A 22,259-nucleotide genomic window follows, 5' to 3' on the forward strand; every position below is an offset into this window, starting at 1 on the left:
TCCCTAAGTCCCTTCTCTCTTTGTTCCTTTCAGTCAATCTATCTTTCGTCCTCTCTCTCTTCTTTTCTTTCATTGAGGACAGAGAAAGCGGGTGGGGGGGCTCTCTTTCTCTCTCCTCAATTTCACTCCGTCTCTCCCGCTCTCTCTTGTGATCCGTTTGCATAACTGAACAGTAGTAACTTGTCATCACCTTTACTTTTTCAGCGGAATAATTTCGATGTTATTGTTGTATTTGGCTGCATTGTTTGAAGCTGAACCCACAGGCTAAAAATCCGATTGGAGAGAAACGCTGTAGATAAGTCTGTTTTGAGTTTGTATTCTTTTGTGCGTTTGTTTTTTTTTCTTTTCTTTTTTTAAATATCGCTTAAAATGTGTATTAACTTTAAGTGAGTCATGGTTTTAAATGTCCTATATTATGCTAAATGTATTCTCGTGTTCTAAGCCATGAAAAAATGTTGTTACTTCAGGGTCGTTCCACCTCAATTCACCCCAAAAAAAATAGCTATTTGAACACTCACACTGTCCATTTGCAAAGAAAATTGGTAATGGGTAAATCATAGCCAAGAAAGCCAAAATCTCAAATTGTAGCATGATCGGCGTAACAGTTTCCGAGATATCGCAATTTCATTTTTTCACTTTTTTGCGTGGTTGCCGAATATTAAATTGCATTTACTCAGAAACTACTGGTCCGATATCAAAAACCAAGGTATTTCTGGAAAGGGGAAATCATAAGGAAATTCTAAGTCAACTTCTAGGTAAATTTGTGTGAAAATAAAAAAGAAAACCCCTCCAGATTTTTTATATGTTGTAGTAGACATATAGGGCTACATTTTATCTAGTGGAGTCATTGAGGTCGGGCATGTCCCTTATGGTCAATTTCAAGATCAAAATATACGTCAAAAGGTAATTCATCTCAAAAGTACTAAAATGCAATTTGATATCGGACCAGTAATTGCTGAGTAAATGCAATATGAAATTTGGCCAAAAAAAGCGCAATATATTGGAAACTGTTGGTCCAATCAAACTAAAACTTGAAATTTTGTCTTTTCTAGCTATGAGTTACCTATTTACCAAGTTTCATCAAAATTTGACAAAGTAGGGTTTAACTCATTGGGTGAACTGAGGTGGACTAACCACTCATCAAAAACAGACCTGGAGTTGTGTTTTGTTTCGTTCACACGTTTGAATAACCTTTTATTAGTTTGTCTACATTTTCAAAGATCAAAATACTACTTTCTGAGTTAACAGCTTTTACCTTTTGTTCAGTAGAGATCGGCAATTCCAGAGCTGAAATCACCCAAATAATTCTAGTGAAGGTGTATGGAGGACACAATGTGGAACAGAGAGTTTTCAGAAATATGAAGTGTAAATATGGAGGGTTTGTGTATTAAATGTGTGAATTAAACAAAATACAACTCCAGGTATGGTTCTGAGCAGACTTATATGACATCTGCTTATACAATATATCTGTACTGGGACAGATTTTACTCAAATACATGGATAAAGATCGAGTGTAGGAGCTAAGCACCTAAACATAACCTGAACTAATGTGTGTTAGTGTTATAAATATGAAAATGTACCAACTTTCTAACTAGCTGTCTGTTGTAATTTCAAGCCTTGGTTTCATATATTTACTTCCAGTCCAATTGCGTCTATTCATGCCACAACTTCCAAAGTAAAACAGAAGTTTGGGCGGCCGATGTTTTTGTTCTTGATGAGCTATTTTAGATTCAGTGGGACATTTGGCAATTACACGAGGTTATTTAAGGGGTGTGGTGGTAGCTCTATGTGGTCAACAAGGGGAGGTTTAAATGTATGAGAAACAAAATGTGTGCCAACTACAGCAAAGGTTTGTACGCAGCAAATATGAATATCTATTTTAGTTACTGCAACAGGAATTCCTTTACTTTACTATTTCTCATTATTTACCAGGTAGAACAATGAAGAACTTTCAGAAGAGTCTGTTTGATCTGAGGATAATTTACACATTGGACATGAATCATTTGGACTTTTAAGGCATTTCAGTCCTTTTTCCCCAAATATAGTATAGTATATAAGTATAAAATTCACTTAAAATAGGGCAAATATTCATACTTCCCTTATATAAAAATATATTTAAAAGTTAAATAAACATGTAGATAAAACTGTTTGGGGAAAGTTTTGCCAATAACTAGCTAAATAAAACATAATAGAATAAAAAAACAAACATAACTAATAAAGCCAACATAGATATTGACTGTAAATGCTATTTAAAGTAATTCTAGTGGATCCTAGTAGCCGTGTTGAGTCCACACTCACAGCGATGGCGTATCTGGTGATGTTTCGGCTGTTGCACTCCTCCAGGGCGTCGGGCAGTTCCTCGCCATCGTGAGACTCTCCATCGGTCACAACGATCATCACTTTAGTGGCTCCTTCACGGGCCCCTCGCTCTGCACTGAATGCCTCTGTGCTACAAGAAATAAGGATACAGATATTTTACTGTGCAGGCTAATCCTTTAACATGTTTATTCACTACAGAACAGAAACCTGCAGGAATGTTCATAGCCATTAAAAGGCAATAATTACAGATGTCATAATGAAATCAGAAGCATTTTGAATGGACAATTTTATTAGCAACAATAAATGTTATATGTACTCCTAAATGCTTTAGACCTATGAAAATAAATCATGTTTTAGGTCTCAGAGAGAAATGAAGCTGCTGATTTTTATTTTTTTTTTTTTAAAGGTGCACTTTGTAACTTTTTGGGTTTGAGGATCCACCAATCTTGTTTTGCCTGGAATGTTCCATTGGATTAGTCAGGCTGGCGCCACCTAGTGCCCCAGCTCAATTTCATTTCACTCCAGCGACTAGGTCAGGGATCGAAATACACTAGACAGTTTGCAAGAACCCTGGAAGTGTGAGTTCGGGCACCATCCGGTCAGTGAATACCCATATATTGTGTGTTGTCTGTGTTGTCAATGATTCCCTGAAGCTGGAGCAAAGAAAATGTTTGGTGAATTTTATCAAGGGGAAAGAGGTTATTGCCCTTCTTACTATGGGATTTAGAAAAAGCTTAATATACCAGTTAGCCCCATTTGTGGCACATTACATACGTCACGACCAAACAGCAGTGATTGGTTAAATGAAAAAAGTACCCGTCTACTGTCGAGCGAACTAATTCTAATGCTGTGAGGTCAGTCAGTTCCACGAAGTGAAACCGGCTGATGCATCAGGGTACCATTGGATGGCATTAAACCTATCTACAAGAGACAAGAAGGTGAGGGCACCAGTTCAGATCTGTGGAGAGGTGACTTTGCTCACAATAAGAATATTTTTGAAAATATTTCTTTTACATTAAAAACACATGTACTTGAATCAATGAAAGATAGATAACATCACTGCCTTTATGTGAATGTTCCAGACTCGGCAATGATAGAAACAATCTGATGATGGATCCTGTACCACAAAATTTACAGTGTACATTTAAATTAAAACTTTATAATTATGTATTTCACTTGTTTTTATTATGGGGTTTATTCATTTGTTCAAAATCACAATGTTTATTCTCACAATCACCACTGACGGTCACTAACACCATATTTGTCTTGTTGATTTTATAAACACGTCCAAACTAACTTTATTTACACTTCACACCGCACCAGAGCCAATAAATCACACTGGACTCTGGAATCACAATGAGCTGTAAGTGTTTAAACCATACAACAACATGTTAGTCACACATTAGCTGCCAGTTGCCTCTGATTGGTCACACTACTTCCACCGTGTGTCATCCTCTATCTTCACCACATCTGTGCATTCCCGTCCTCCAGAAACATGCGACTAAATGCCCGGGACAGCAGAGAGGGCCGCACCCAGTCCTCTGCCCAAAACCTGTTCCCTGTGTGGACCTGCTCGGAGCATTCAATAGGGTTGGTAAGCCTCAAACCCCACTCATACATACACACACATAGTTACAGCAGGGCCAGTCATTGCTTGTGAACTCAGTCATTTTCAGGCGTAACTCCAGCCTTTGCCTAAATATAACATTGTGGTCAGCCGCAAGAAACTCAGAGTTAAAAACAACCGTTTCCCCTCGGCCCATGCAGTCTGCAAATTACATAGGGTGCGAGGAAGGAGAGGCAAGAAGAGGAGAAATCAACATAAAGGAATGAGTGAAAATACAAGAAAGTACAATTAGTACTTTATTTTACAATGCCATGTGTTATTATATCTAAGTAATCCCTCTGTCGTCCCCATAGGTTCCATAGTGGTCCATATACTGGTACTAGTCTATGTATACGTGTGTGTTCTGATACAGCTCAAGATCATTCTAAAGCTATTCAGGAAAGGTTAATTTCTGTCCTGTGGATGTGATGTTTTTAGTATTGATACCTGCTCGTTAGGTGTGTAATGATATCCAAGTCTCACTATACAATATCGTCACGGTATGAACCTCACGGTACGATATTTATTGCGATATTGTGGGGAGGTTCACGATTAGGAATGTAACAATATACAAATCTCTTGGTACGATATTTTCACGATATACATCTCACAGTACGATATATATTGTAATATTTTGTAGAGGCTAATAAAACTGTTAATATGCTACTTTTTCCTCTTAAAATGTTTTGACAAGACTTAATCCAAAGAACTAAGACTTAAAAGTGCTTAGAACTGTTATTTCTTCTTGTAATCTACACTGAAATGGAGCAAAGGATCATGGTCTATGTAGTTCCCTCTATCTTTTTTTTTAGCTACTGCTGCACCATGACTCTTAATTTAAGCAAAGAGACTTGTAATTCGATATATTGTGATGGTCCACGATATTATTGTGAGAACTTTGACGATACGATATCATGATATTTTGGTTATTGTTACATCCCTACTGCTCATGAATAAATATTTAGTTTCAATACTAATTTTAATATTGATTAGTATCTGATTTTCTATACCTTTGACAACCCTAATATGCTATGTCTCTCCTCGCCCTCCATCCCCATCCCCAAGCTGATAAAGTTAATATATATATATGAATAAAAAAAACAAAAAAAACAAATTAATACAGAAAAAAAAAGAAATGTCAAGGAATGTCAGTTATGCAGAAAATAAATTTATCCTTGTAACTGAGTACAAAAAGTAAAAGCAATGTCTGCATCTAATTATGAAACATTTTATTTACTGCAAAATCAGAAAAAAATGTATATGCATGTCAGCTATAGAAAGTAATTATGTAGATTAAATACTTCCTCTTTTCATGGTTTGAAAATAAGGTACTCTGGTATTAATTAAAAATTCAGATTGATTAAGATTAAACAGAAGTTGAAGGCCTCTAACAATTTTGTGATCCAACAGAGACAATAAAGAACTGCAGCATTTGAAAAACAATTGGACAAGTCAGTCATAAATGAATAATTGTGGAAAGAGGGAAGCAGATAAAATGGTGTGTGAAAGAAGAAAAGGACAGATGAAAGACAAGAGAAAGTAAGTGCAGCTAATTGGGAAGCCTGGCTGTAGTTACAAGGCGTTTTTATGGAGTCACACCATGTGGTAATGACACAGTGCGGTCAGGAGCTGCAGTGCTGCGTGCGTGTCACCGGAGGGCATCAGACGGGCGGGGCAGGCCAGAGCAGTGGTTAATGCAAGTGGGAAGAGAACATAAAATAATCCAAAGACAGTCTGTTTATTCTGATACAGTTTGTTCATTTCTGATAGCTGAAGGATTGCTTTGAAGATAAAACTCAATTTTCTAGTTCTACATTTTTTTTAATACAGAATCATTTTAATTTTCTTTTATTTTTGTGAGGTTAATAAGATTACAGTACATTCACAGTTACACACACACACACACCACAAATCCAAATTAGGACTAAATTTGGGACTAAGTGTCTACGCCACGTCAAAGCCAGGTCTAGAACCGGATCAAACCAGGACATGTTCAAGTTTTATGAAGTCCAACAAATTTACATTTACACAGCATAACTTGAACTTCTGTTTAGGTTATACAGCTGCATTCCCACTTCCACACACACGTCAAAATTGGGACTAAAGTGGGACTAGCTGAGGACTAAAACAGGACCAAACCAGGCCTACATCAGGACTTAATTGTGCTCAAACCACGACAAGTATGAACGCACCCTCAAGCTTCATTTTTAGCTTCAATTTAGCTTTACTGGGTTAATACAGCTGCAGTCACACTCCATCACATCAAAATTAGGACCAAACTGGAACTCAGCTTTGGACTAAACCTGGAATGGACCAGGACCAAACCAAGTCAACACAAGGACTAAACTGGGATCAAACGAGGAACAAACCAGAACCAAAGTAGGGCAAGTATAAATCCGCCCTACACATTTACACAAAATAATCACACAATCTATGTAACTTTTTAAACAATTTTTTCTGTATTTTTAACTTTCATACAGTTTGCTTCACAGCAGAAAGACACAAGATTTGATTCCCGGACCGGGTGGAGTCTGTGAGTTCTCCCTGTGTCTGGGTGGGTTTCCTTTGGGTGCTCCGGTTTCCCCCATCAACCTAAAATGTGCAGAGAAGTCTAATCCTCCAGCTAGGTACTCACTGTATACTGCTTCTGGAGCTGTTTGTCCCAGTATTTGGGTCAAATACAGAGGACAAATTTTACTACAGGGACAATAAAGTATACCACCCTTAACCTTGAGCTACAAAGCGTTGTACTCGTAAACCAGCACGTCTAATATGATTTAGTGGGCGCCCTTTGCTGTGTAGAGGATATAATAAGCTTGGGGTTAGTTAGGGTTGGGTTCAAAGGTCACACATGCTGCGAAAAGTGATAACAGTGGTCAGGGGGTCAGCACATGAATGCAGTTTGAAGTAGTCAGCTCTTTTCAGAATAGAAATGGGGCGTTTGAGCGTAGCGTATACTTGGGTTTGGATACTTGAGGATGTACTGTACAGAGGAGAGGGTATTTTCACAGCTGTGGCAGGAGGACTTGGCTGACCCAGCGGCACCAGGCCATGCCACACCTGGAGCAGTGCAAACTCAGCAGCGCTACCCACACCAATCTGTTTTTCTACTGCCCCTTCCCATCTGTGGGTTCTGCAAGGCCAGCTATCTACCATTACGCATAGTTTGGTCACGATACTAAGATGGAAATACTAGGAAAAAGCTTGACAATCAATCAATCAATCAATCAATACTTATATTTACTTATCACGCCTGTGGAAAAGCACTAGGGATCAGGCCAAATACTGATATTAATACTAATTATTAATAAATACTAATAATTAATACTAATATTTGAAAACCCAAATTAACCGATAGAATAGGGACAGAAAATGGCCTTTTCCCCAAAAAACACACTAAAGTTATTACAAAATGGTAAGGACGTAACAACAACCAAAATATCATGATATCGTATCGTCAAAGTTCTCACAATAATATCATGGACCACCACAATATATCGAATTACAAGTCACTTTGCTTAAATTAAGAGTCATGGTGCAGCAATAGCTAAAAAAAAGACAGAGAGAACTACAGAGACCATGATCCTTTGCTCCATTTCAGTGAAGACTACATGAAGAAATAACAGTTCTAAGCACTTTTAAGTCTGCGTTCTTTGGATTAAGTCTTGTCAAGGCATTTTAAGAGGGAAAAGTAGTATATTAACAGTTTTAGCTGTTTAGTCTCCACAAAATATCGCAATAAATATCGTAGTGTGAGATGTATATCGTGAAAATATCGTACTGACAGATTTGGATATTGTTATATCCCTAATCGCGAGCCTCTCCACCATATTGTGAGCTTTCCCACGATATCATAATAAATATCGTACCGTGAGGTTCATACCATGACGATATCGTATCGTGAGATTTGGATATCGGTACAGCCCTACAAAATGGATCCAATTATGTTATGCAACTTAAATTTACACTTCAAATAACTACTGAACAGCTTTGAATGAATATTGGTTCAAATATTATGAGACATTCTAGGCCAAAATCAACCTGTAAATAATCTTGTTACATCAAATTAAAAGCCCACCCAGGAAATCAGATGAAGCGATACCCGATCCAGCAAAATTTCATGGATCAGTGTGATACACAATACCAGTATCGGTATTGGCGCATCCCCACAATAAATATGCATTTTTTTCAGATTTCAGCAATAAAAATACATGTAATTGAATAAATACAAGATAAATAAGACTCTCCAGCTGCTTTGTCATCTATTTTAAAATGAGCAAATCAGAGTTAAGTTTGTAAAAATTGGGGATTGCAAGCAGTTGTTGTGACTGTGGCAAAATCCAAAAGGAAAGATTAGTTACTGTGGACACTTTGACAAAAATGTGGATTTCCTGTCACAATGTTTTAACACCACTAAAACCTTTTTACTGAATTTTCCAGTCAGAGCTTTTCAACTGCCCTTTTAACGCTCCCCCTCGCCTTTAAATCCACCACAAAACAGGAACTATCCCATTACCTGAAGCATTTGTAACTTTACCGCGTGCAGGACTGGGGCGAGTTACTGGGTAGCCTACACTGTTTAATAAAGCAGGAATTTTATTTTGAAAAGAAATGCATACTTTAAGGCAAAGAGCTTAAGTTAATTCTGTAAAGACATTTGTGTAGACTCAAATTACCAGCCTAAAATCTGGGTCTTAGATTCTATTAAATAGGTAACAAAAAGACCAGGTTTTAAAAGGGATATTATTGGAATTATACTTAAATTCAATGTACACTTTAGGTTCACATCAGGAGGTCATTTACGGGTAATAGCATTGAATTTCCCCCAAAAAGTTACTATTTTTTCCCCTTCATTGCCCTTGGGTTATGGTCTAAACTAACAAAGAACACTATGAGAAATATATAATTACACATAGTAAAGACTTGTGCATAAAATATAACTGTTGCTCCAGTGTTGTCCAAATACTACAAAATTAACTTGGTGGTCAGACAGTCATGAAACTCATAACATTGGTGCAGGTTTGATTGACAGCTCACCAGGCCATGTGGATGGCATATGCGGTGCGCGTCTCTCGTCCCTCCTGGCGGCTGATGTTTTTGGCAGCCTCCACCACCTCCTGTGTAGTCTGGTAGTCCTTCAGTGACCACTCGTGAAGAGCCACCTCGCCGTACTGCAGGATCCCCACCTGAAATTAAAGGGATGATTTGCAGGTGACACTGGGCTTTGAAGTAAACTTTCCGTTGGAGGTCAGATTTCCACGGTTCAAGGTTTGGTGCTTTCTAAGTAATGATTACAGCTGCAGTAGTAGCAAGAAGCAGATTTTTGAGTTTGTGTCAAAATGAATACTGGACACGGCTGAACCCTCTGTGCATTACCGTTTCTGGAAAAAAGGGTGAAGTAACATCTGGGCTGGGGGTGTAATGAACGAGGGGAAAAAAGGGAATTTTCAGAGCTATAGCACATCCAATGGAGAACAATAAAGATTACTTGACCATTAATAACTGAGGGAAAGCCAATATAGCATGATTAAAAGGTCTTTAAAATGATTACTATTATTGCTATTATTACTATTATTATTATTAAATATTAGTATTAGTATTTTGCTTTAAAGATTGCACTACGTAACTTTTTCTTGTGGAATTTCTGCCACCTGCTTGTCTCCATGGAGATGTTGCTTAGCCTCAAATGTTCAACACTATTATAAATCTTGCGTTTATTCAGTTGCAGGTGTTTTTATTTCTCAAAAATTCCTGGACTCTTACTGAGCTTGGTTACTTAAGCTTAAGTCTCAATCAAAACATTTTAATGCCATAATATGGAACATTCCAGCTTCTCCATGGAGACAAGCAAAGGATATATGCACCTTTCAACAGAGTATTTTCATAAACCTTTGACTCCAAAATGCAAAGATGTACGTATCCAATTGGTACCATTAGAAAATCCTTTTTAAAAAGTAAATTCATAAGCTACAGATTGAGAAGATTTTTGTGTGAAAGCCAACACCATTGTAATTTAGCAGCTAAAAAAAGTCTGCCACATCATGACTGAAACAAAAGAAAGGCTTAATTACAGCCTCTACATGGAAAACTACTGCATTACTCTATGTACAGTATGTTTAGTATGTGGGGCGGACGGTCCCTTTAAGAAGTTCTGGTCCAGTTCTCAAAGCAAACAGCACTCGGGGAATGTTTGAATTCATTCAAAAACCAAAAGTATTTCCTCTTCACCTCATGTTGCCTGTTGCCCCCCTGCATCACGTCCAGACCTTCACTGGTGCTGTAATCCCAGAAAAACTTCACTCCTCTTCCAGCGAACATGGTCTTTGCACATTACATATTATTGTTATGTCCTCGCCAAACCATCGCTCTGCGCTGCTGTTTTACTTTATTATGTTAGCAATTACTTTTATTGTTTTTATTGGACATTATAACCAAACATAAAGAATGCACCAGATTAATGGACACCAGAATAGACACTAAAGTACTATAGTTAATTTTAGATTCACATAAACATCACAAACATTAATGTGGGCATAATATAAATAACACTGTGGTTAACTTTCTTGCTTCTACAACAGATTCACCAACACTGATCCTGATTCTGATATTGGTGCTTGGGTTTTGAGACTAAAATTTAAATTAATTAAAATAAAGACTACCCAGTTATTTTGTATATGGAGAATACTTAAGTTTGTGGCATTGTTTTAATAATTATTATGGCTCAGAATTAGCATTGTAATAAGCATTGAGACACCAACATATTTCATTATAAACACAAGTGTCCTCCACTGAAGTATGTATTTTATTTGTGCACTTTTTATCATGTTGTTAGTCACATCCTCCGGAAGCTTCCTGTTCACTGCCTTATCTATGTTTATTAATTTTAACATGATTCTGTAAAAGCCTCATAGACGCTGTTGTGCACAGAGCTGCTCATGTATCGAAAGTGCACTGTATCGATACATGTATTGTATCATGTCCAAAGTCGAGTTAAAGTAATCGTATTGGCAAATTCAAAATGATAACCGACTGTTAATTATTTATTTTTTGGTAAGTAATGACAGAAAAGCTGGATAGATTTAATGGCATACTGTGGAACACTGAAGTTAAAAACATAACATACAAACAGAAGAGGCTGATGGCAGACTCCCAACATGAAAAATTACACAGAGCACCTTTAAGAGCGTTGCCTTTACTTACCTGCATTTGGTCGGGGCTGATGTGAAATTTGCTGAGGATGTTGCTGAGGAAGTTCTGGACCTCGTACCAGGGGTAGATACTGTTGGACCCATCCAAAACAATCACTATGTCCATGTACGTGGAGCATCCTGCCACATGTGAACAGACTGTTTGCACAAAAGTACACATGTCCCTGGTGTCAAGTATTGAGTGATGAATTTGCATTTACTTTGTGCAGTCGGGGCGATGGTCTCTCGGGGCTGAAGGTCGTCGCTGACAGAGGCGCAGATGCCAGTGCTGAACATGGATGTGCCACATTCCTGGGACCACAGCGGGGCACACGCCTGCACAGAACAAATACTCACTGATTTAACTGGTTTAGATTTCATAAACTTGACTTCACTGTGTCCCCAGATACAAAGTAGACATGTTTTAACTGTGGCCCAAGATACAAAGCAGACATGTTCAATAAATCATGTTTTGTCATTCTGATTTATTCTTAATTACAAAAACATCGGACATGATGACAAGACAATTGTACAGTCAGAAAGCAGAATGACCCTTACATGAGTCTTCTATGCTGAAATCCAGTTGGTTTAAACCTAAAATCACATTCTCTGATCTACCTAAACCTACTTTTTTGAGCTCTTGTTCGCATTAGTTATATTGAAACCAGACACTCCTTTGAACATTTATCAATACTGAAAAAACAGGGCCAAGTTAGACATTTCCTGGAAAGTTTTAAAATGGCCTTAAACTTTATTGAAAGTAGTTTTTAATAATGTGGTAGCAAATTTGTATTGAGCCTTATTGTATCAAAATCAAGTTTAAAAGTGGTATTCTGACGACACTGGTGCTTTTTATTCACACAGTTATTTTTAAAAGAAAAGAACCAGTGGAAGAATAATTGAAAACACATTTTTATCAGTCAATTAAAGTTTTAAATGTGGTTCAGTACACCATGATGTTCTCAAAGTAACAAAGATTGCAAAGACAAAGAAAAACATTGCGTTAATTCATTCTATTTACACTTGGGACAGGAGCAGTAGGTGGTTGGTTGTTATCGAAAGCTCCAACACATAGACAAGTGCGGCTGCTAACCAGAATATAAACACATAAAAACTGCAGACTGGAGACAAAAGGCAAACAAGAACTGAGAGCGAAAAAGTCATGGAAACTCTACAATAGTGTGGTTTTGAGGGACAGAAAAATGAGGGAGCAACGGCGAGAGAGTGAGGCTATTGTTGACATGCTGGCAGTAACTGTTGTCATGAGTGGTTTAGCAGAACTGGAACGCCAGACCAGAAAAGCAATTTAAATCAGATTGTTTCTATAGATGGAAGGAGAGAAAAAGGGGGAGGGTCGAGCGTATTTTAGTCTTCAAAGCATTTCGTTTGGCACTAAAATAAGGCTGCTGTGTGGTGGGTTGGCCTGTATGTTAAAAGTGGCATATGTAGACAAAAGAGGTTCAGGGGGTAAATATTCAATGGACAGTGGAAAAGAAACATCTTGGTTTTTCTAGTCCTGTCATTACATTGTCCTACTTATGTATTTTTTTCAGAATTGCATCTTGTTCAAATGAGTATCTACTTTCAAAAGTTTTAGTATTGGTCCATAAAAAACATCTATTGCGGTGGCTGTATTAGAGATGGATGACATTTTGGTTACAGTACCAATATCAGGTCATATCAATATTTTTCAGTATTAATTTTTTGTGTGCTGCCACATATAATGTTGTTTTTCTCTAAAACTCCTTCTTCAGGGCTGGACATAGTTAACTCAGAGTAGTATAAATCCCAGTCTCTCAATCCATCCCCATCAAACTGAAAATGGCTTCTGGATTAGAGTTGAAACGTCTTAATTGCAAAGACAGTGTCCAGATGACCACGGCTGAAACCTTCTGTACATGGGTAACGTGTGAATAGAAGAGAAACATGTAACAAATTATTTAATATTCCAGATAAATACATTTTAGTCATGAGCTCTGGGAAATGACCGAGATCATGGATGCAAGCAGTCAAAATGAGTTTCCCCCGCACGGTGGCTGGGCGCTTCCTTAGAGACAGGGTGAGGAGCTCAGTCACATGGGAGCAGCTCAGAATAGAGCTGCTGCTCCTCCACGACGAGAGGAGCCAGCTGAAGTGGCTCGGGTATCTGTTCTGGATGCCTCCTGGGTGCCTCCCTCAGGAGGTGTTTCGGGCATGTCCCACCGGGAGGAGGGCCTGGGAAAGACCCAGGACACTCTGGGGGGACTATGTCTCTCAGCTGGCCTGGGAACACCTCTGGGGTGAGGGAAGTCTGGAAGTCCTTGCTTAGACTGCTGCCTCCACGACCCAGCCCGGGACAAACAGAAGAAAATGGATGGATGGAAATACATTTTGTTTTTATTGCAAAAGTGAAAAGTTATTTTGTGATCTTTTCAACTTAAGATCAATTTCTGGGCTTAGCTATTGATTCTTTGCCTATGATCTGGAATACACACTTTTTCAATACTTTACAAAGATGCGAGTCTGGTCACTGGTGAATCCCCTTGAGTCACAGGCTGCTGAAAAACATCACATCTCATTTCTGCAGAATCAATGAGCAGAGCACTAAATTCCTGTGTGACCAATGAGCTTCATTGTTTCACATGCATCACTGAAAAATTTCCATGATAACATTTGATTGGGCTTGAGATGCGACTGAGGACATAGGGACCAGACTGATAAACATCTGTATAAAAATTACAGAGCGATTCCAGTCTGGGATGAGAGATATCAGTCTGGATGAGTAGCATATATAGACAAAAGAGGGTTAGGGGGTGAATATTCAATGGACAGTGAAAACATTTAGGTTTTTCTAGTCCTGTCATTAAGGATAGACAGACAGGCCAGAGGAAAAGGATGAGAGAAAGGACAGAGGAGGGAGGGAGGGAGAAGAGGGAGAAATGTAACTGAGGTGCAATGGCTTTTTGTAGGTCTGTCATTAACAAAAGGCCTGAGACGAATTCCAGTCCTGTTATAGACCTGACCACTGGGATAAAGATAAACACATTCAAAACTGTGCCCAGCTCCACACCCAACACAGCAGGCACAATCTGGCACGCATTACACGCATCACAATATGAGATTTAGTCCACTGTAATTAAAGAGGAAATCAATGTACTGGAGTTGTGTCTCTGGGCAATACACTTCACCTTGTTTATGTGCGGCATTAATGTGAGAATTAGAATTAGACATATCAAGATAATTTGTGATTATTTAGCTTAAAAATTATAATTATGAGAATTTTACATGCAAAAATAAATTAGTAATTTAAACTGAATAAATACTAACTGTAATATAAATAAATATATTGTTGATCTCTCTGTTTATGTCACATTAACAACTTTTTCATTCAGAAACTTTGACTTTATAAAGCTGAAGAGTGGTATCTATCTATCATCTATTAGACAGAACAAGTAAAAGAAAAAATACTATTCTTGATTGTAAAATTATATAAGAATTTGAGAGCTAAAATGATGGGATTGAGTCTGGAAATATTATAAAGACACAGAGAAACACTTCTTTGATTGCCACTTAATAACATCACAAGGTGCAAATGATCTTTTTGAGCTCAAACGAGGGACATTGGGAGGTCACAAATGAAATAAAACAAAACCTAATTAACTACAGATATTTTTTGATGGGAGAACAACATTTTAACACGGTTAAAAGTTCAAAAAGTCAAAGAGGAGACTGATAATAAAAGACCTTTAATATCATTTTTAGTTTTAGTTGATTTCAAAAAGCTGAATTAAGACCACGACATTATTTTCTTACCAGGAAGCCGTCGGGTGAGTCCGGTGTCAGGGTCATTCCCAAGTGCGAATTCCTCAGATTCTTAGAGACATTTTGAAGAGCACTTTCACCTGGAACCAGTACCACAAAACACAGAGTCAGATGTAATATGACAGTGAGGTTATCATACTGGCCTGTCAGCAACTCACTTAGAGAAAACATAATGGATACAGTACTATAATTTCACACAATCTACTGAGTACTGAAATCGCATCTGGGCCAGAAGATATATTTATGTTTACTGGATGAGACTGGATGAGGAAAAAAAAAGTCTTTTACTAAATTTTAAATCAACAAACAAGCACATAGTTTCTCAGAGAAGTCATGTGATGTTTTAAATGCAAAAAATCAAATACATTAATTTCAAGGAAGGCCTAATGCGGATTCTTAGAAATGGACACACAGATCCAAATGTATCCTTGCTATTCTAATTCTTCCTCTCAACATTAAAATAAATCTGATTCATAACACATGGCAGCTTTTTCCTGTTACTAACTTACCTAAATAGACTTTGCTGCAGTTTGAATTCCTCTCTTCTCCCACGATACATTTGTACACATCTCCTTTTCTGTTGTTGGGTGGACCGTCCCAGGGGGCTCCGACAAGCATTCTACAGCAAAATAACAATAATTCATTCAATGTTAAGTTTTTGTGGTGAAAAGAGTGGCTACAGTTTTTCTCCAACTCACGATTTCTCTCCGTCTGCTTCATGTTGTAAAACTGAAAAGCCGAACAGAGCGTCTTCTGGTCCCGAGAAAATGCGAGGATTCTTTACGTCAATGTTGAAACAGTGGCACAACTCTGGAAAAAAGCAACAAGAAACTCTTAAAATACACTTTATAATGCAGTTCATATTAGTGTTTTCACTACATTTTTAACTAAATTTCACTACAGGGTTGTAATCGACTATATAAAATTCTTGGTTGGCTTAAGATGACCAGTCATCCCCAAAACTCACTCCTTGCATTCTTCTTTCAACTGTGCTCCATATAAATTCTTATAATTCAATTAAATAATTAGACATTGAGACATTAGAAATTGACAAATTAATTGACTAAACAACTAAAGGTCTTTGATAAGGTAAAGGATTGATGTTAATTTCGATACTACAAGGATAACAAAAACAAAAATGCAATAATGTTTCCATGTGGTCTTATATTAGTTTTGATATAAATAGGATAAGACCATTCTAAAACAACCCAGGAAAGGTCCAACTTTGTCCTATTTAGGTGAATTCTTTGAGTATCGTTACTTTATTTAATTCATAGACATATAAGACATATAATAATTTGTGTTTCATTTATTTTAAACCCAAGTCCATATAAGTTCTTGTCCACATTCATAAATCAGTATTTTATCCTCGGAAATACGTAATGCAAATAATGAACCAGGGACACAACTGGTATATAACACTCAACACACAGGTTTTCAGTGCTGAGAAAAAACACTGAGGACCCCTCCATCCCTGCATCACTTTTCACTCAAACAATACCACACCCCACAGGTCCACAAAAACATCTACTCTGACATTTTTCGTTCCCAGGGCAATATTTCTCCTTGACAGCACAAAATAGCCAAGTGTTTGTTTATTTTATATTGGGTTTTTTGTTTTAATGACATTTTCCTGAATGGGATGTAAAATGTCTGGTGGTGGGTGGTATGTCTGTGTCTGCTTGAATCAAAAAGACTGTTTTTACTTGGGAGTAAAATGAGGAACTCTTACTGGAAATACCCAGACAGGAAAAACATTGATGTTTAACCTGAGTCAAACCTGAGTTATATTTCTCTGGTGGGTCTGTTACAATCAGAACTGTGTGAGTGACTAAGCCATACTGAAAACATAATTGTACCTTTAATCATGTCTGTGCGAACAGCAGATGTTCACGCAACTAAAATTACAAACTTTTGTGATACTACGGAAAAAGCTTGATACGTGATACAGATATAGATACCACAAAACAGCGACCTTAAAATTGGATGTAATTTGCAACACAAAACAGCAGTTTCTAGGGGTGGAACGATATCCAAGTCTCACAATACGATATTGTCACGGTACGATATTTATTGCAATATTGTGGGAAAGCTCATGATATGGTGGGGAGGCTCACGATTAGGGATGTAACAATATCTAAATCTTTCGGTACAATATTTTGACGATATACATCTCATAGTACGATATTTATTGAGATATTTTGTGGAGGTTAACAAAATTGAATATACTACTTTTTTCTCTTAAATACCTTGACAAGACTTGATCCAAAGAACGAAGACTTAAAAGTGCTTAGAACTGTTATTTGTTCATATAGTCTACACTGAAATGGAGCAAAGGATCATGGTCTATGTAGTTCCCTCTGTCTTTTTTTAGCTATTGCTGCACCATAACTCTTAATTTAAGCAAAGAGACTTGTAATTCGATATATTGTGATGGTCCACGATATTATTGTGAGAACTTCGATGATAAGATATCACAATATTTCGGTTATTGTTACATCCCTAGAAGTTTCTTGAATATCACCATATGGTTTTATCCGCTCATACAGTGTTATATGTTTTATCTGTGCTTTTGTCAATAATGACACTTGCTCAAATGAGTTTCATGCTAGTTCCGGTATCAAATCACCAATTAGTAACTGGGTACTGATTTTTTTTGACAACCGTAGCTGGTACTGTCATTGGTCTAGTTTCTGCTTAATGTGAATAGGCCAAGTAATTGCCCAGACATTACAGAGATATTAAAATAACTGCAAATTCTACCATTTTCTGACTTTCCCTTTCAGCTCATTTCCAAATTAAAGACTCTTGGAAATGTTATGAACTCACATGAACATAACATATTCACAATAACAACAACACAGGCAAAACATCATGATTTTCTCTGGCCCTGGGAGAAGGCAAGTGGTGAAAATATGGATAAATGCTGAGCAGAGCGAGGGGGGCAGGGGAGGGAGGGTGTGGGTTAAAAAAACGATGGAGTATAGTGAGCGCCCTGTAATGACACACAGACCTGCCTTCATACAGACACAGGGACGCAGAGGAGAGACAGTTAAACAGAGATGGAAGTGACTGTAAACCATACGGCTATTGCACAAACAGCCTACAGTGGCCCATTTGTAGTGAGTGAATACTTTGAGTTCACACAGAGCTGCGGCCGAACCCCAAAATCAAACATCCAAAACACAAGTACAGTTATGCCACAGTTTGAAAAATTATTATGATAGCTGTTTTAGTTTTTCATACAGCAAAACCCTTTTCTCCTGTTTACTCCAAAGGGTTTCAAATTATGCTCATGACTTACAATGGATTTATTTGCGTTTGTTAAATTGCATGGTCGGTTTGAATTAAAGGGCATATATTATAGGTATAAAAATATACCTGGAGTTATGTTTAACACACGAACCCTGTATATTTAGGCTGTGTTTTTCTCTCAAACATAAAACATTTGTTCCACCTCATATCATGTGGTAATACAGTGTGTGTTTTTAAAGTCCATACACTCTCAGAAACATTTGCATAATTTCAGTCCTAGAATTGCCCTGAATGAAAAATAAAAGCTGTTAAACTATTGCTTTATCACATCAGAAGGTGGAACAGAGCACTCTGAACTTTGGAGATGTAGACAGACTTAAAATAAAGATTTACTCAAACATGTGTGAATGAAACAAAACACAAATCCAGGTCTGTTTTTGATGAGGTAAAAACATTATAACAAGACTTAAAGCTCAGAGTCAATTTTGCACAACATAGGACCTTTAATAGATTTACCTTCTGAACATATTTGAAGAATTCCTGATGTTTTAAGAAATAGACACTAAATACTGATTATGAAATGTGCAGTAGGTCAGTGCAGTTCGTGTAATACTGGTTGTATGAAAGTTCCATGCACTCTTCTGTCCTCCTATGGATTATTTCTTGTTCAGTGGCAATGATGTAGTCCACTTTTAGACCTGCTGTAACCCTAGATTAGACTGGGAATAGTTTTGATCTGGTGGTACTTGGCCATAGAATGAAATGCAATAGTGATCTGATCCTGTCACTATGGGGCAATTAGTTCTATCACAATTTGGTGCTTTTCTGTGCTTCATGTCTGATTTCTACTGTTCATATTGTCTACATACAACATCCTAGTGGTCAGCCTTTGTCTTGGTCTGAATGAGTGACAGATGGATTTAACCAATCACAGTGAAGTTTACATTCAGAAGAAGCAGATTTAGTGTAGATTTAAATCAGACCTACTGGCTACCTTGTTATAGTTGTTATTAGGGATGTAACGATCTTCAAATCTCTCGCTACGATATTATCACGATGTACATCTCACGGTACGATACTTACTGTGATATTTTGTGGAGGTTAACACAATTGTGAATATGCGACTTTTTCCTTTTAAAATGTCATGATAAGCCTTTGATATTGTTATAATACAAAGAATTAAGATTTTAAAGTGCTTAATAACGGTAATTTCTTTATGTAGTCTGCACAGAAACAGCAAAAGATCATGGTTTATGTAGTTCCCTCAGTTTTTTTAGCTATTACTGCAGCACAAAAATTAATTTAAGCAAAGAGACTTGTGATTCAATAGATTGTGATATGATATGATCTCATGATATTTCAGTTAGTGTTACATCCCTAGTAGTTATAGTTGTTTTTAGAGTGATTCATGCAGGTTTGAGTATATTTTCAAGACACCATCTTGCCTAGCAATCATCAGCAATGTCATATGCCAACTGCTCTGAACTTACTTTGTTCTTCTATTTTATTTTCTTGATCTATAATACAGGTGGGATCCGTCTGTGTCATGTAGTCATTCTGACACAAATGAAAAACAAATCCACTACTTGCTATCATGATCTGCAGCTGTCCTTAGGAGGGGCCGACAGCTACATGGCTCTTGAACATAATGATCCACAGACCACGGGTGTCATAGATTATATCTGTATAGCAGGCTGTTCCTTAAGAGGTAATAATACTTTTAACTGGGATTGTGGTCATGGCTTGATCACAATTTCATATTACAAGAAGTTTTTATATGGATGTACTGCCATGTATTCCCCTAAAGTACCACTGAGTTTTGATATAATAGTATATGAAAGTAATTTGTGTTTAAAATATTCAACTTGAGGCATGTCATAGTTCTGACTGTACATAGCTGCTCTTGCACTTGTACAGAGATCCCACAAATGCACAATGAGGTCCACAGACATGTCAGGCCAATCAGAGAAACGAAACTGGATACAGCGCTGGCTCTGCTCCACTCATGCACTGTCCATAACCAACACCAACGGGACTATAGCATGAACAATAAAGTACTGGGGAATATGTCAGCTAAGATGAATGAAACAAAACACAACTCCAGCTATGTTTTTGATGAGATAATGACGTGATACGAAATTGAGTATTTGCTGATAACCGATATCAACCGATAGTGGAGAACTAGTCCACTGAGGTTCATTTGCTCTTCCGATAATTTATATTAGGTTATTTTTTTGTTTTCATATCTGACAGTTTCGACTGCTCACTAGCAGTAACCCTCAGAGTGGTCACGTGATGTTGCTGTGACATGTCCGGTCAGCTGATTTAAACAGGTTTTGGCGCAGTCTTCCTATTGGTGGAGGCAGAACGACAGCGCCACCTGCAGTCCGACTTCCTCAGGACTGTATCCCAGGTGTGTGAGAGTAAAAAGGCCCTGTCGTCCCGGTTTATAGTCCCGTGGGCACGTTTTCGTATTTCAACTGCCTCTTTAATCCAGCGACGGTGTTTGTTTTCCTCTGTCCCAGTGGTGTTTGCTCCGTCCCAGTCCATGATGTGGTTTTCTCTTTTACAGTGCTCAGAGATGGCCAATTTGGGTTGCTCCTGTTCTGCTTTGTGTTTTGTTTCTCGTGTGCACACCTTCACTGTTTCCTTCTCGTATTCTGTGCTATGTTCCTTTTTTCATGTACTGAACATCCTCCCTGTTTTCCCGATGTATGTTTTATTGCAGGACATGCAGGGTATTTCGTATATGACATTAGATTTATCCTCCGGTTCTATTTTTTCTTTTGGGTGGATGAGAAATTGCTTGAGTTTTCTGTACGGTTTCAATGGTGTGTTGATATTGTGTTTTCTCATTGCCCTCTGCACTTTTTCTACCCCTGATGTACGGTAATGTTACCATGCCTGTGCTCTTTTTTTTCCATCTTATTTTATTTTTTCTGGTTCTGTTTTTCTTCCTCTCTAACCTGTTGTTTTCCTTTGTTTATTGCCCATTTTGGGTGATGGCATTGCTTCAGAGTGTTGTGAAAGTGTCTGTCTCCTTCCTGTTTGTCTTGTTCATCTGTTACAGTGTTGGTTTGGTCAAATATGTTCCTACAATCGAGAATTTTTGGGCTGTGGGATGTTCTGATGTTCATAAGACTGGTAGGAAGACAGCGCCAAAACCATGGACCATGTTAAAATCAGCTGACCGGACACGTCACAGCAACATCACATGACCACTCTGAGGAAGACCGCTAGTGAGCAGTCGAAACTGTCAGGTATGAAAACAAACTCTTGGTCTGAAAAAATAACCTAATAATTATAGTGGAGAAACTGAAAAAATTTATTTTCCTAAAAACAAAAACTATTCTATTAAAATGTGCTATTTACAAAATGTGCATTTATCTCTCAAGTAATTACAGAACAACGTCGTATGAAAAGCTCAAACATTATGAGGCTTTCTGGAACAACTACAAATCATCTTGCTTCTTTCCCATGCACTTCTTTTTATGGCTCCAATTAATCTAAACGCAGGCTAGAAACACGTTATTCTCCTCAGACACACTGCAGTAAAATCGTGTATCTTTTCTTGTGGCCCTGTGCAATTCCCAACCTCTTTCCACAACAAACCGGCTCTCCAATAACCACTTCTGCCACTGATTTTCTCCTTCATCCCCCTGTTTCGCTCATTCTCTCATAAACCATAAATTGCCCCCTTTTTTACCCCCTTCAACTACCCCCCGAATACACACAGTTAGACACGCTGTAACTCTACCACAAGCCCCCCCAAAAATCCTATGCACTCTCTCCCCTGACTGTAACAAACTGTACAATTTCCCCAATTTCCCGGCCCTGGGTTCATTTTTACTTCCATGTACAAGACCCCACACCACAATCCATCGCCATGACAACAGGAGGTAAACATTATCAAGGCAAAATGGGTCCAGATTCGCTCAACCACAGGTTCGGCTGCGGGCGCTACTGCTCCTTCTATGTCTTTAATATACTCTACTCCATAGTACATATATACAGACGCTGTGTGCCAAAACCAGTGAACATGAAGCTGTGTTGTGGATACTAGAGAAAGATTTGGGTTTTCAGGGATGGAA

The 22,259-nt window shown here is 37.8% G+C and overlaps 1 protein-coding gene across 1 annotated transcript in view; it reads right to left on the minus strand.

Annotated features, from left to right (window-relative positions):
• The window catches only part of itga10 (integrin, alpha 10), a 44,683-nt gene that overhangs the window by 16,837 nt on the left and 5,587 nt on the right, over positions 1-22,259 (minus strand). The window contains exons 2-8 of the mRNA XM_020927946.2: positions 15,612-15,723; positions 15,423-15,532; positions 14,905-14,993; positions 11,334-11,448; positions 11,126-11,253; positions 8,963-9,111; positions 2,299-2,449 (exon numbers count right to left, since the gene is read on the minus strand). Coding sequence (XP_020783605.1) covers positions 2,299-2,449; positions 8,963-9,111; positions 11,126-11,253; positions 11,334-11,448; positions 14,905-14,993; positions 15,423-15,532; positions 15,612-15,723 — 854 coding nt within the window. The remainder of the gene's footprint in view (positions 1-2,298; positions 2,450-8,962; positions 9,112-11,125; positions 11,254-11,333; positions 11,449-14,904; positions 14,994-15,422; positions 15,533-15,611; positions 15,724-22,259) is intronic.

This window comes from Boleophthalmus pectinirostris, unplaced genomic scaffold (assembly GCF_026225935.1).
Source record: "Boleophthalmus pectinirostris isolate CB_2022bp ecotype Guang Dong unplaced genomic scaffold, ASM2622593v1 HiC_scaffold_6, whole genome shotgun sequence".
NCBI lineage: Eukaryota > Metazoa > Chordata > Actinopteri > Gobiiformes > Gobiidae > Boleophthalmus > Boleophthalmus pectinirostris.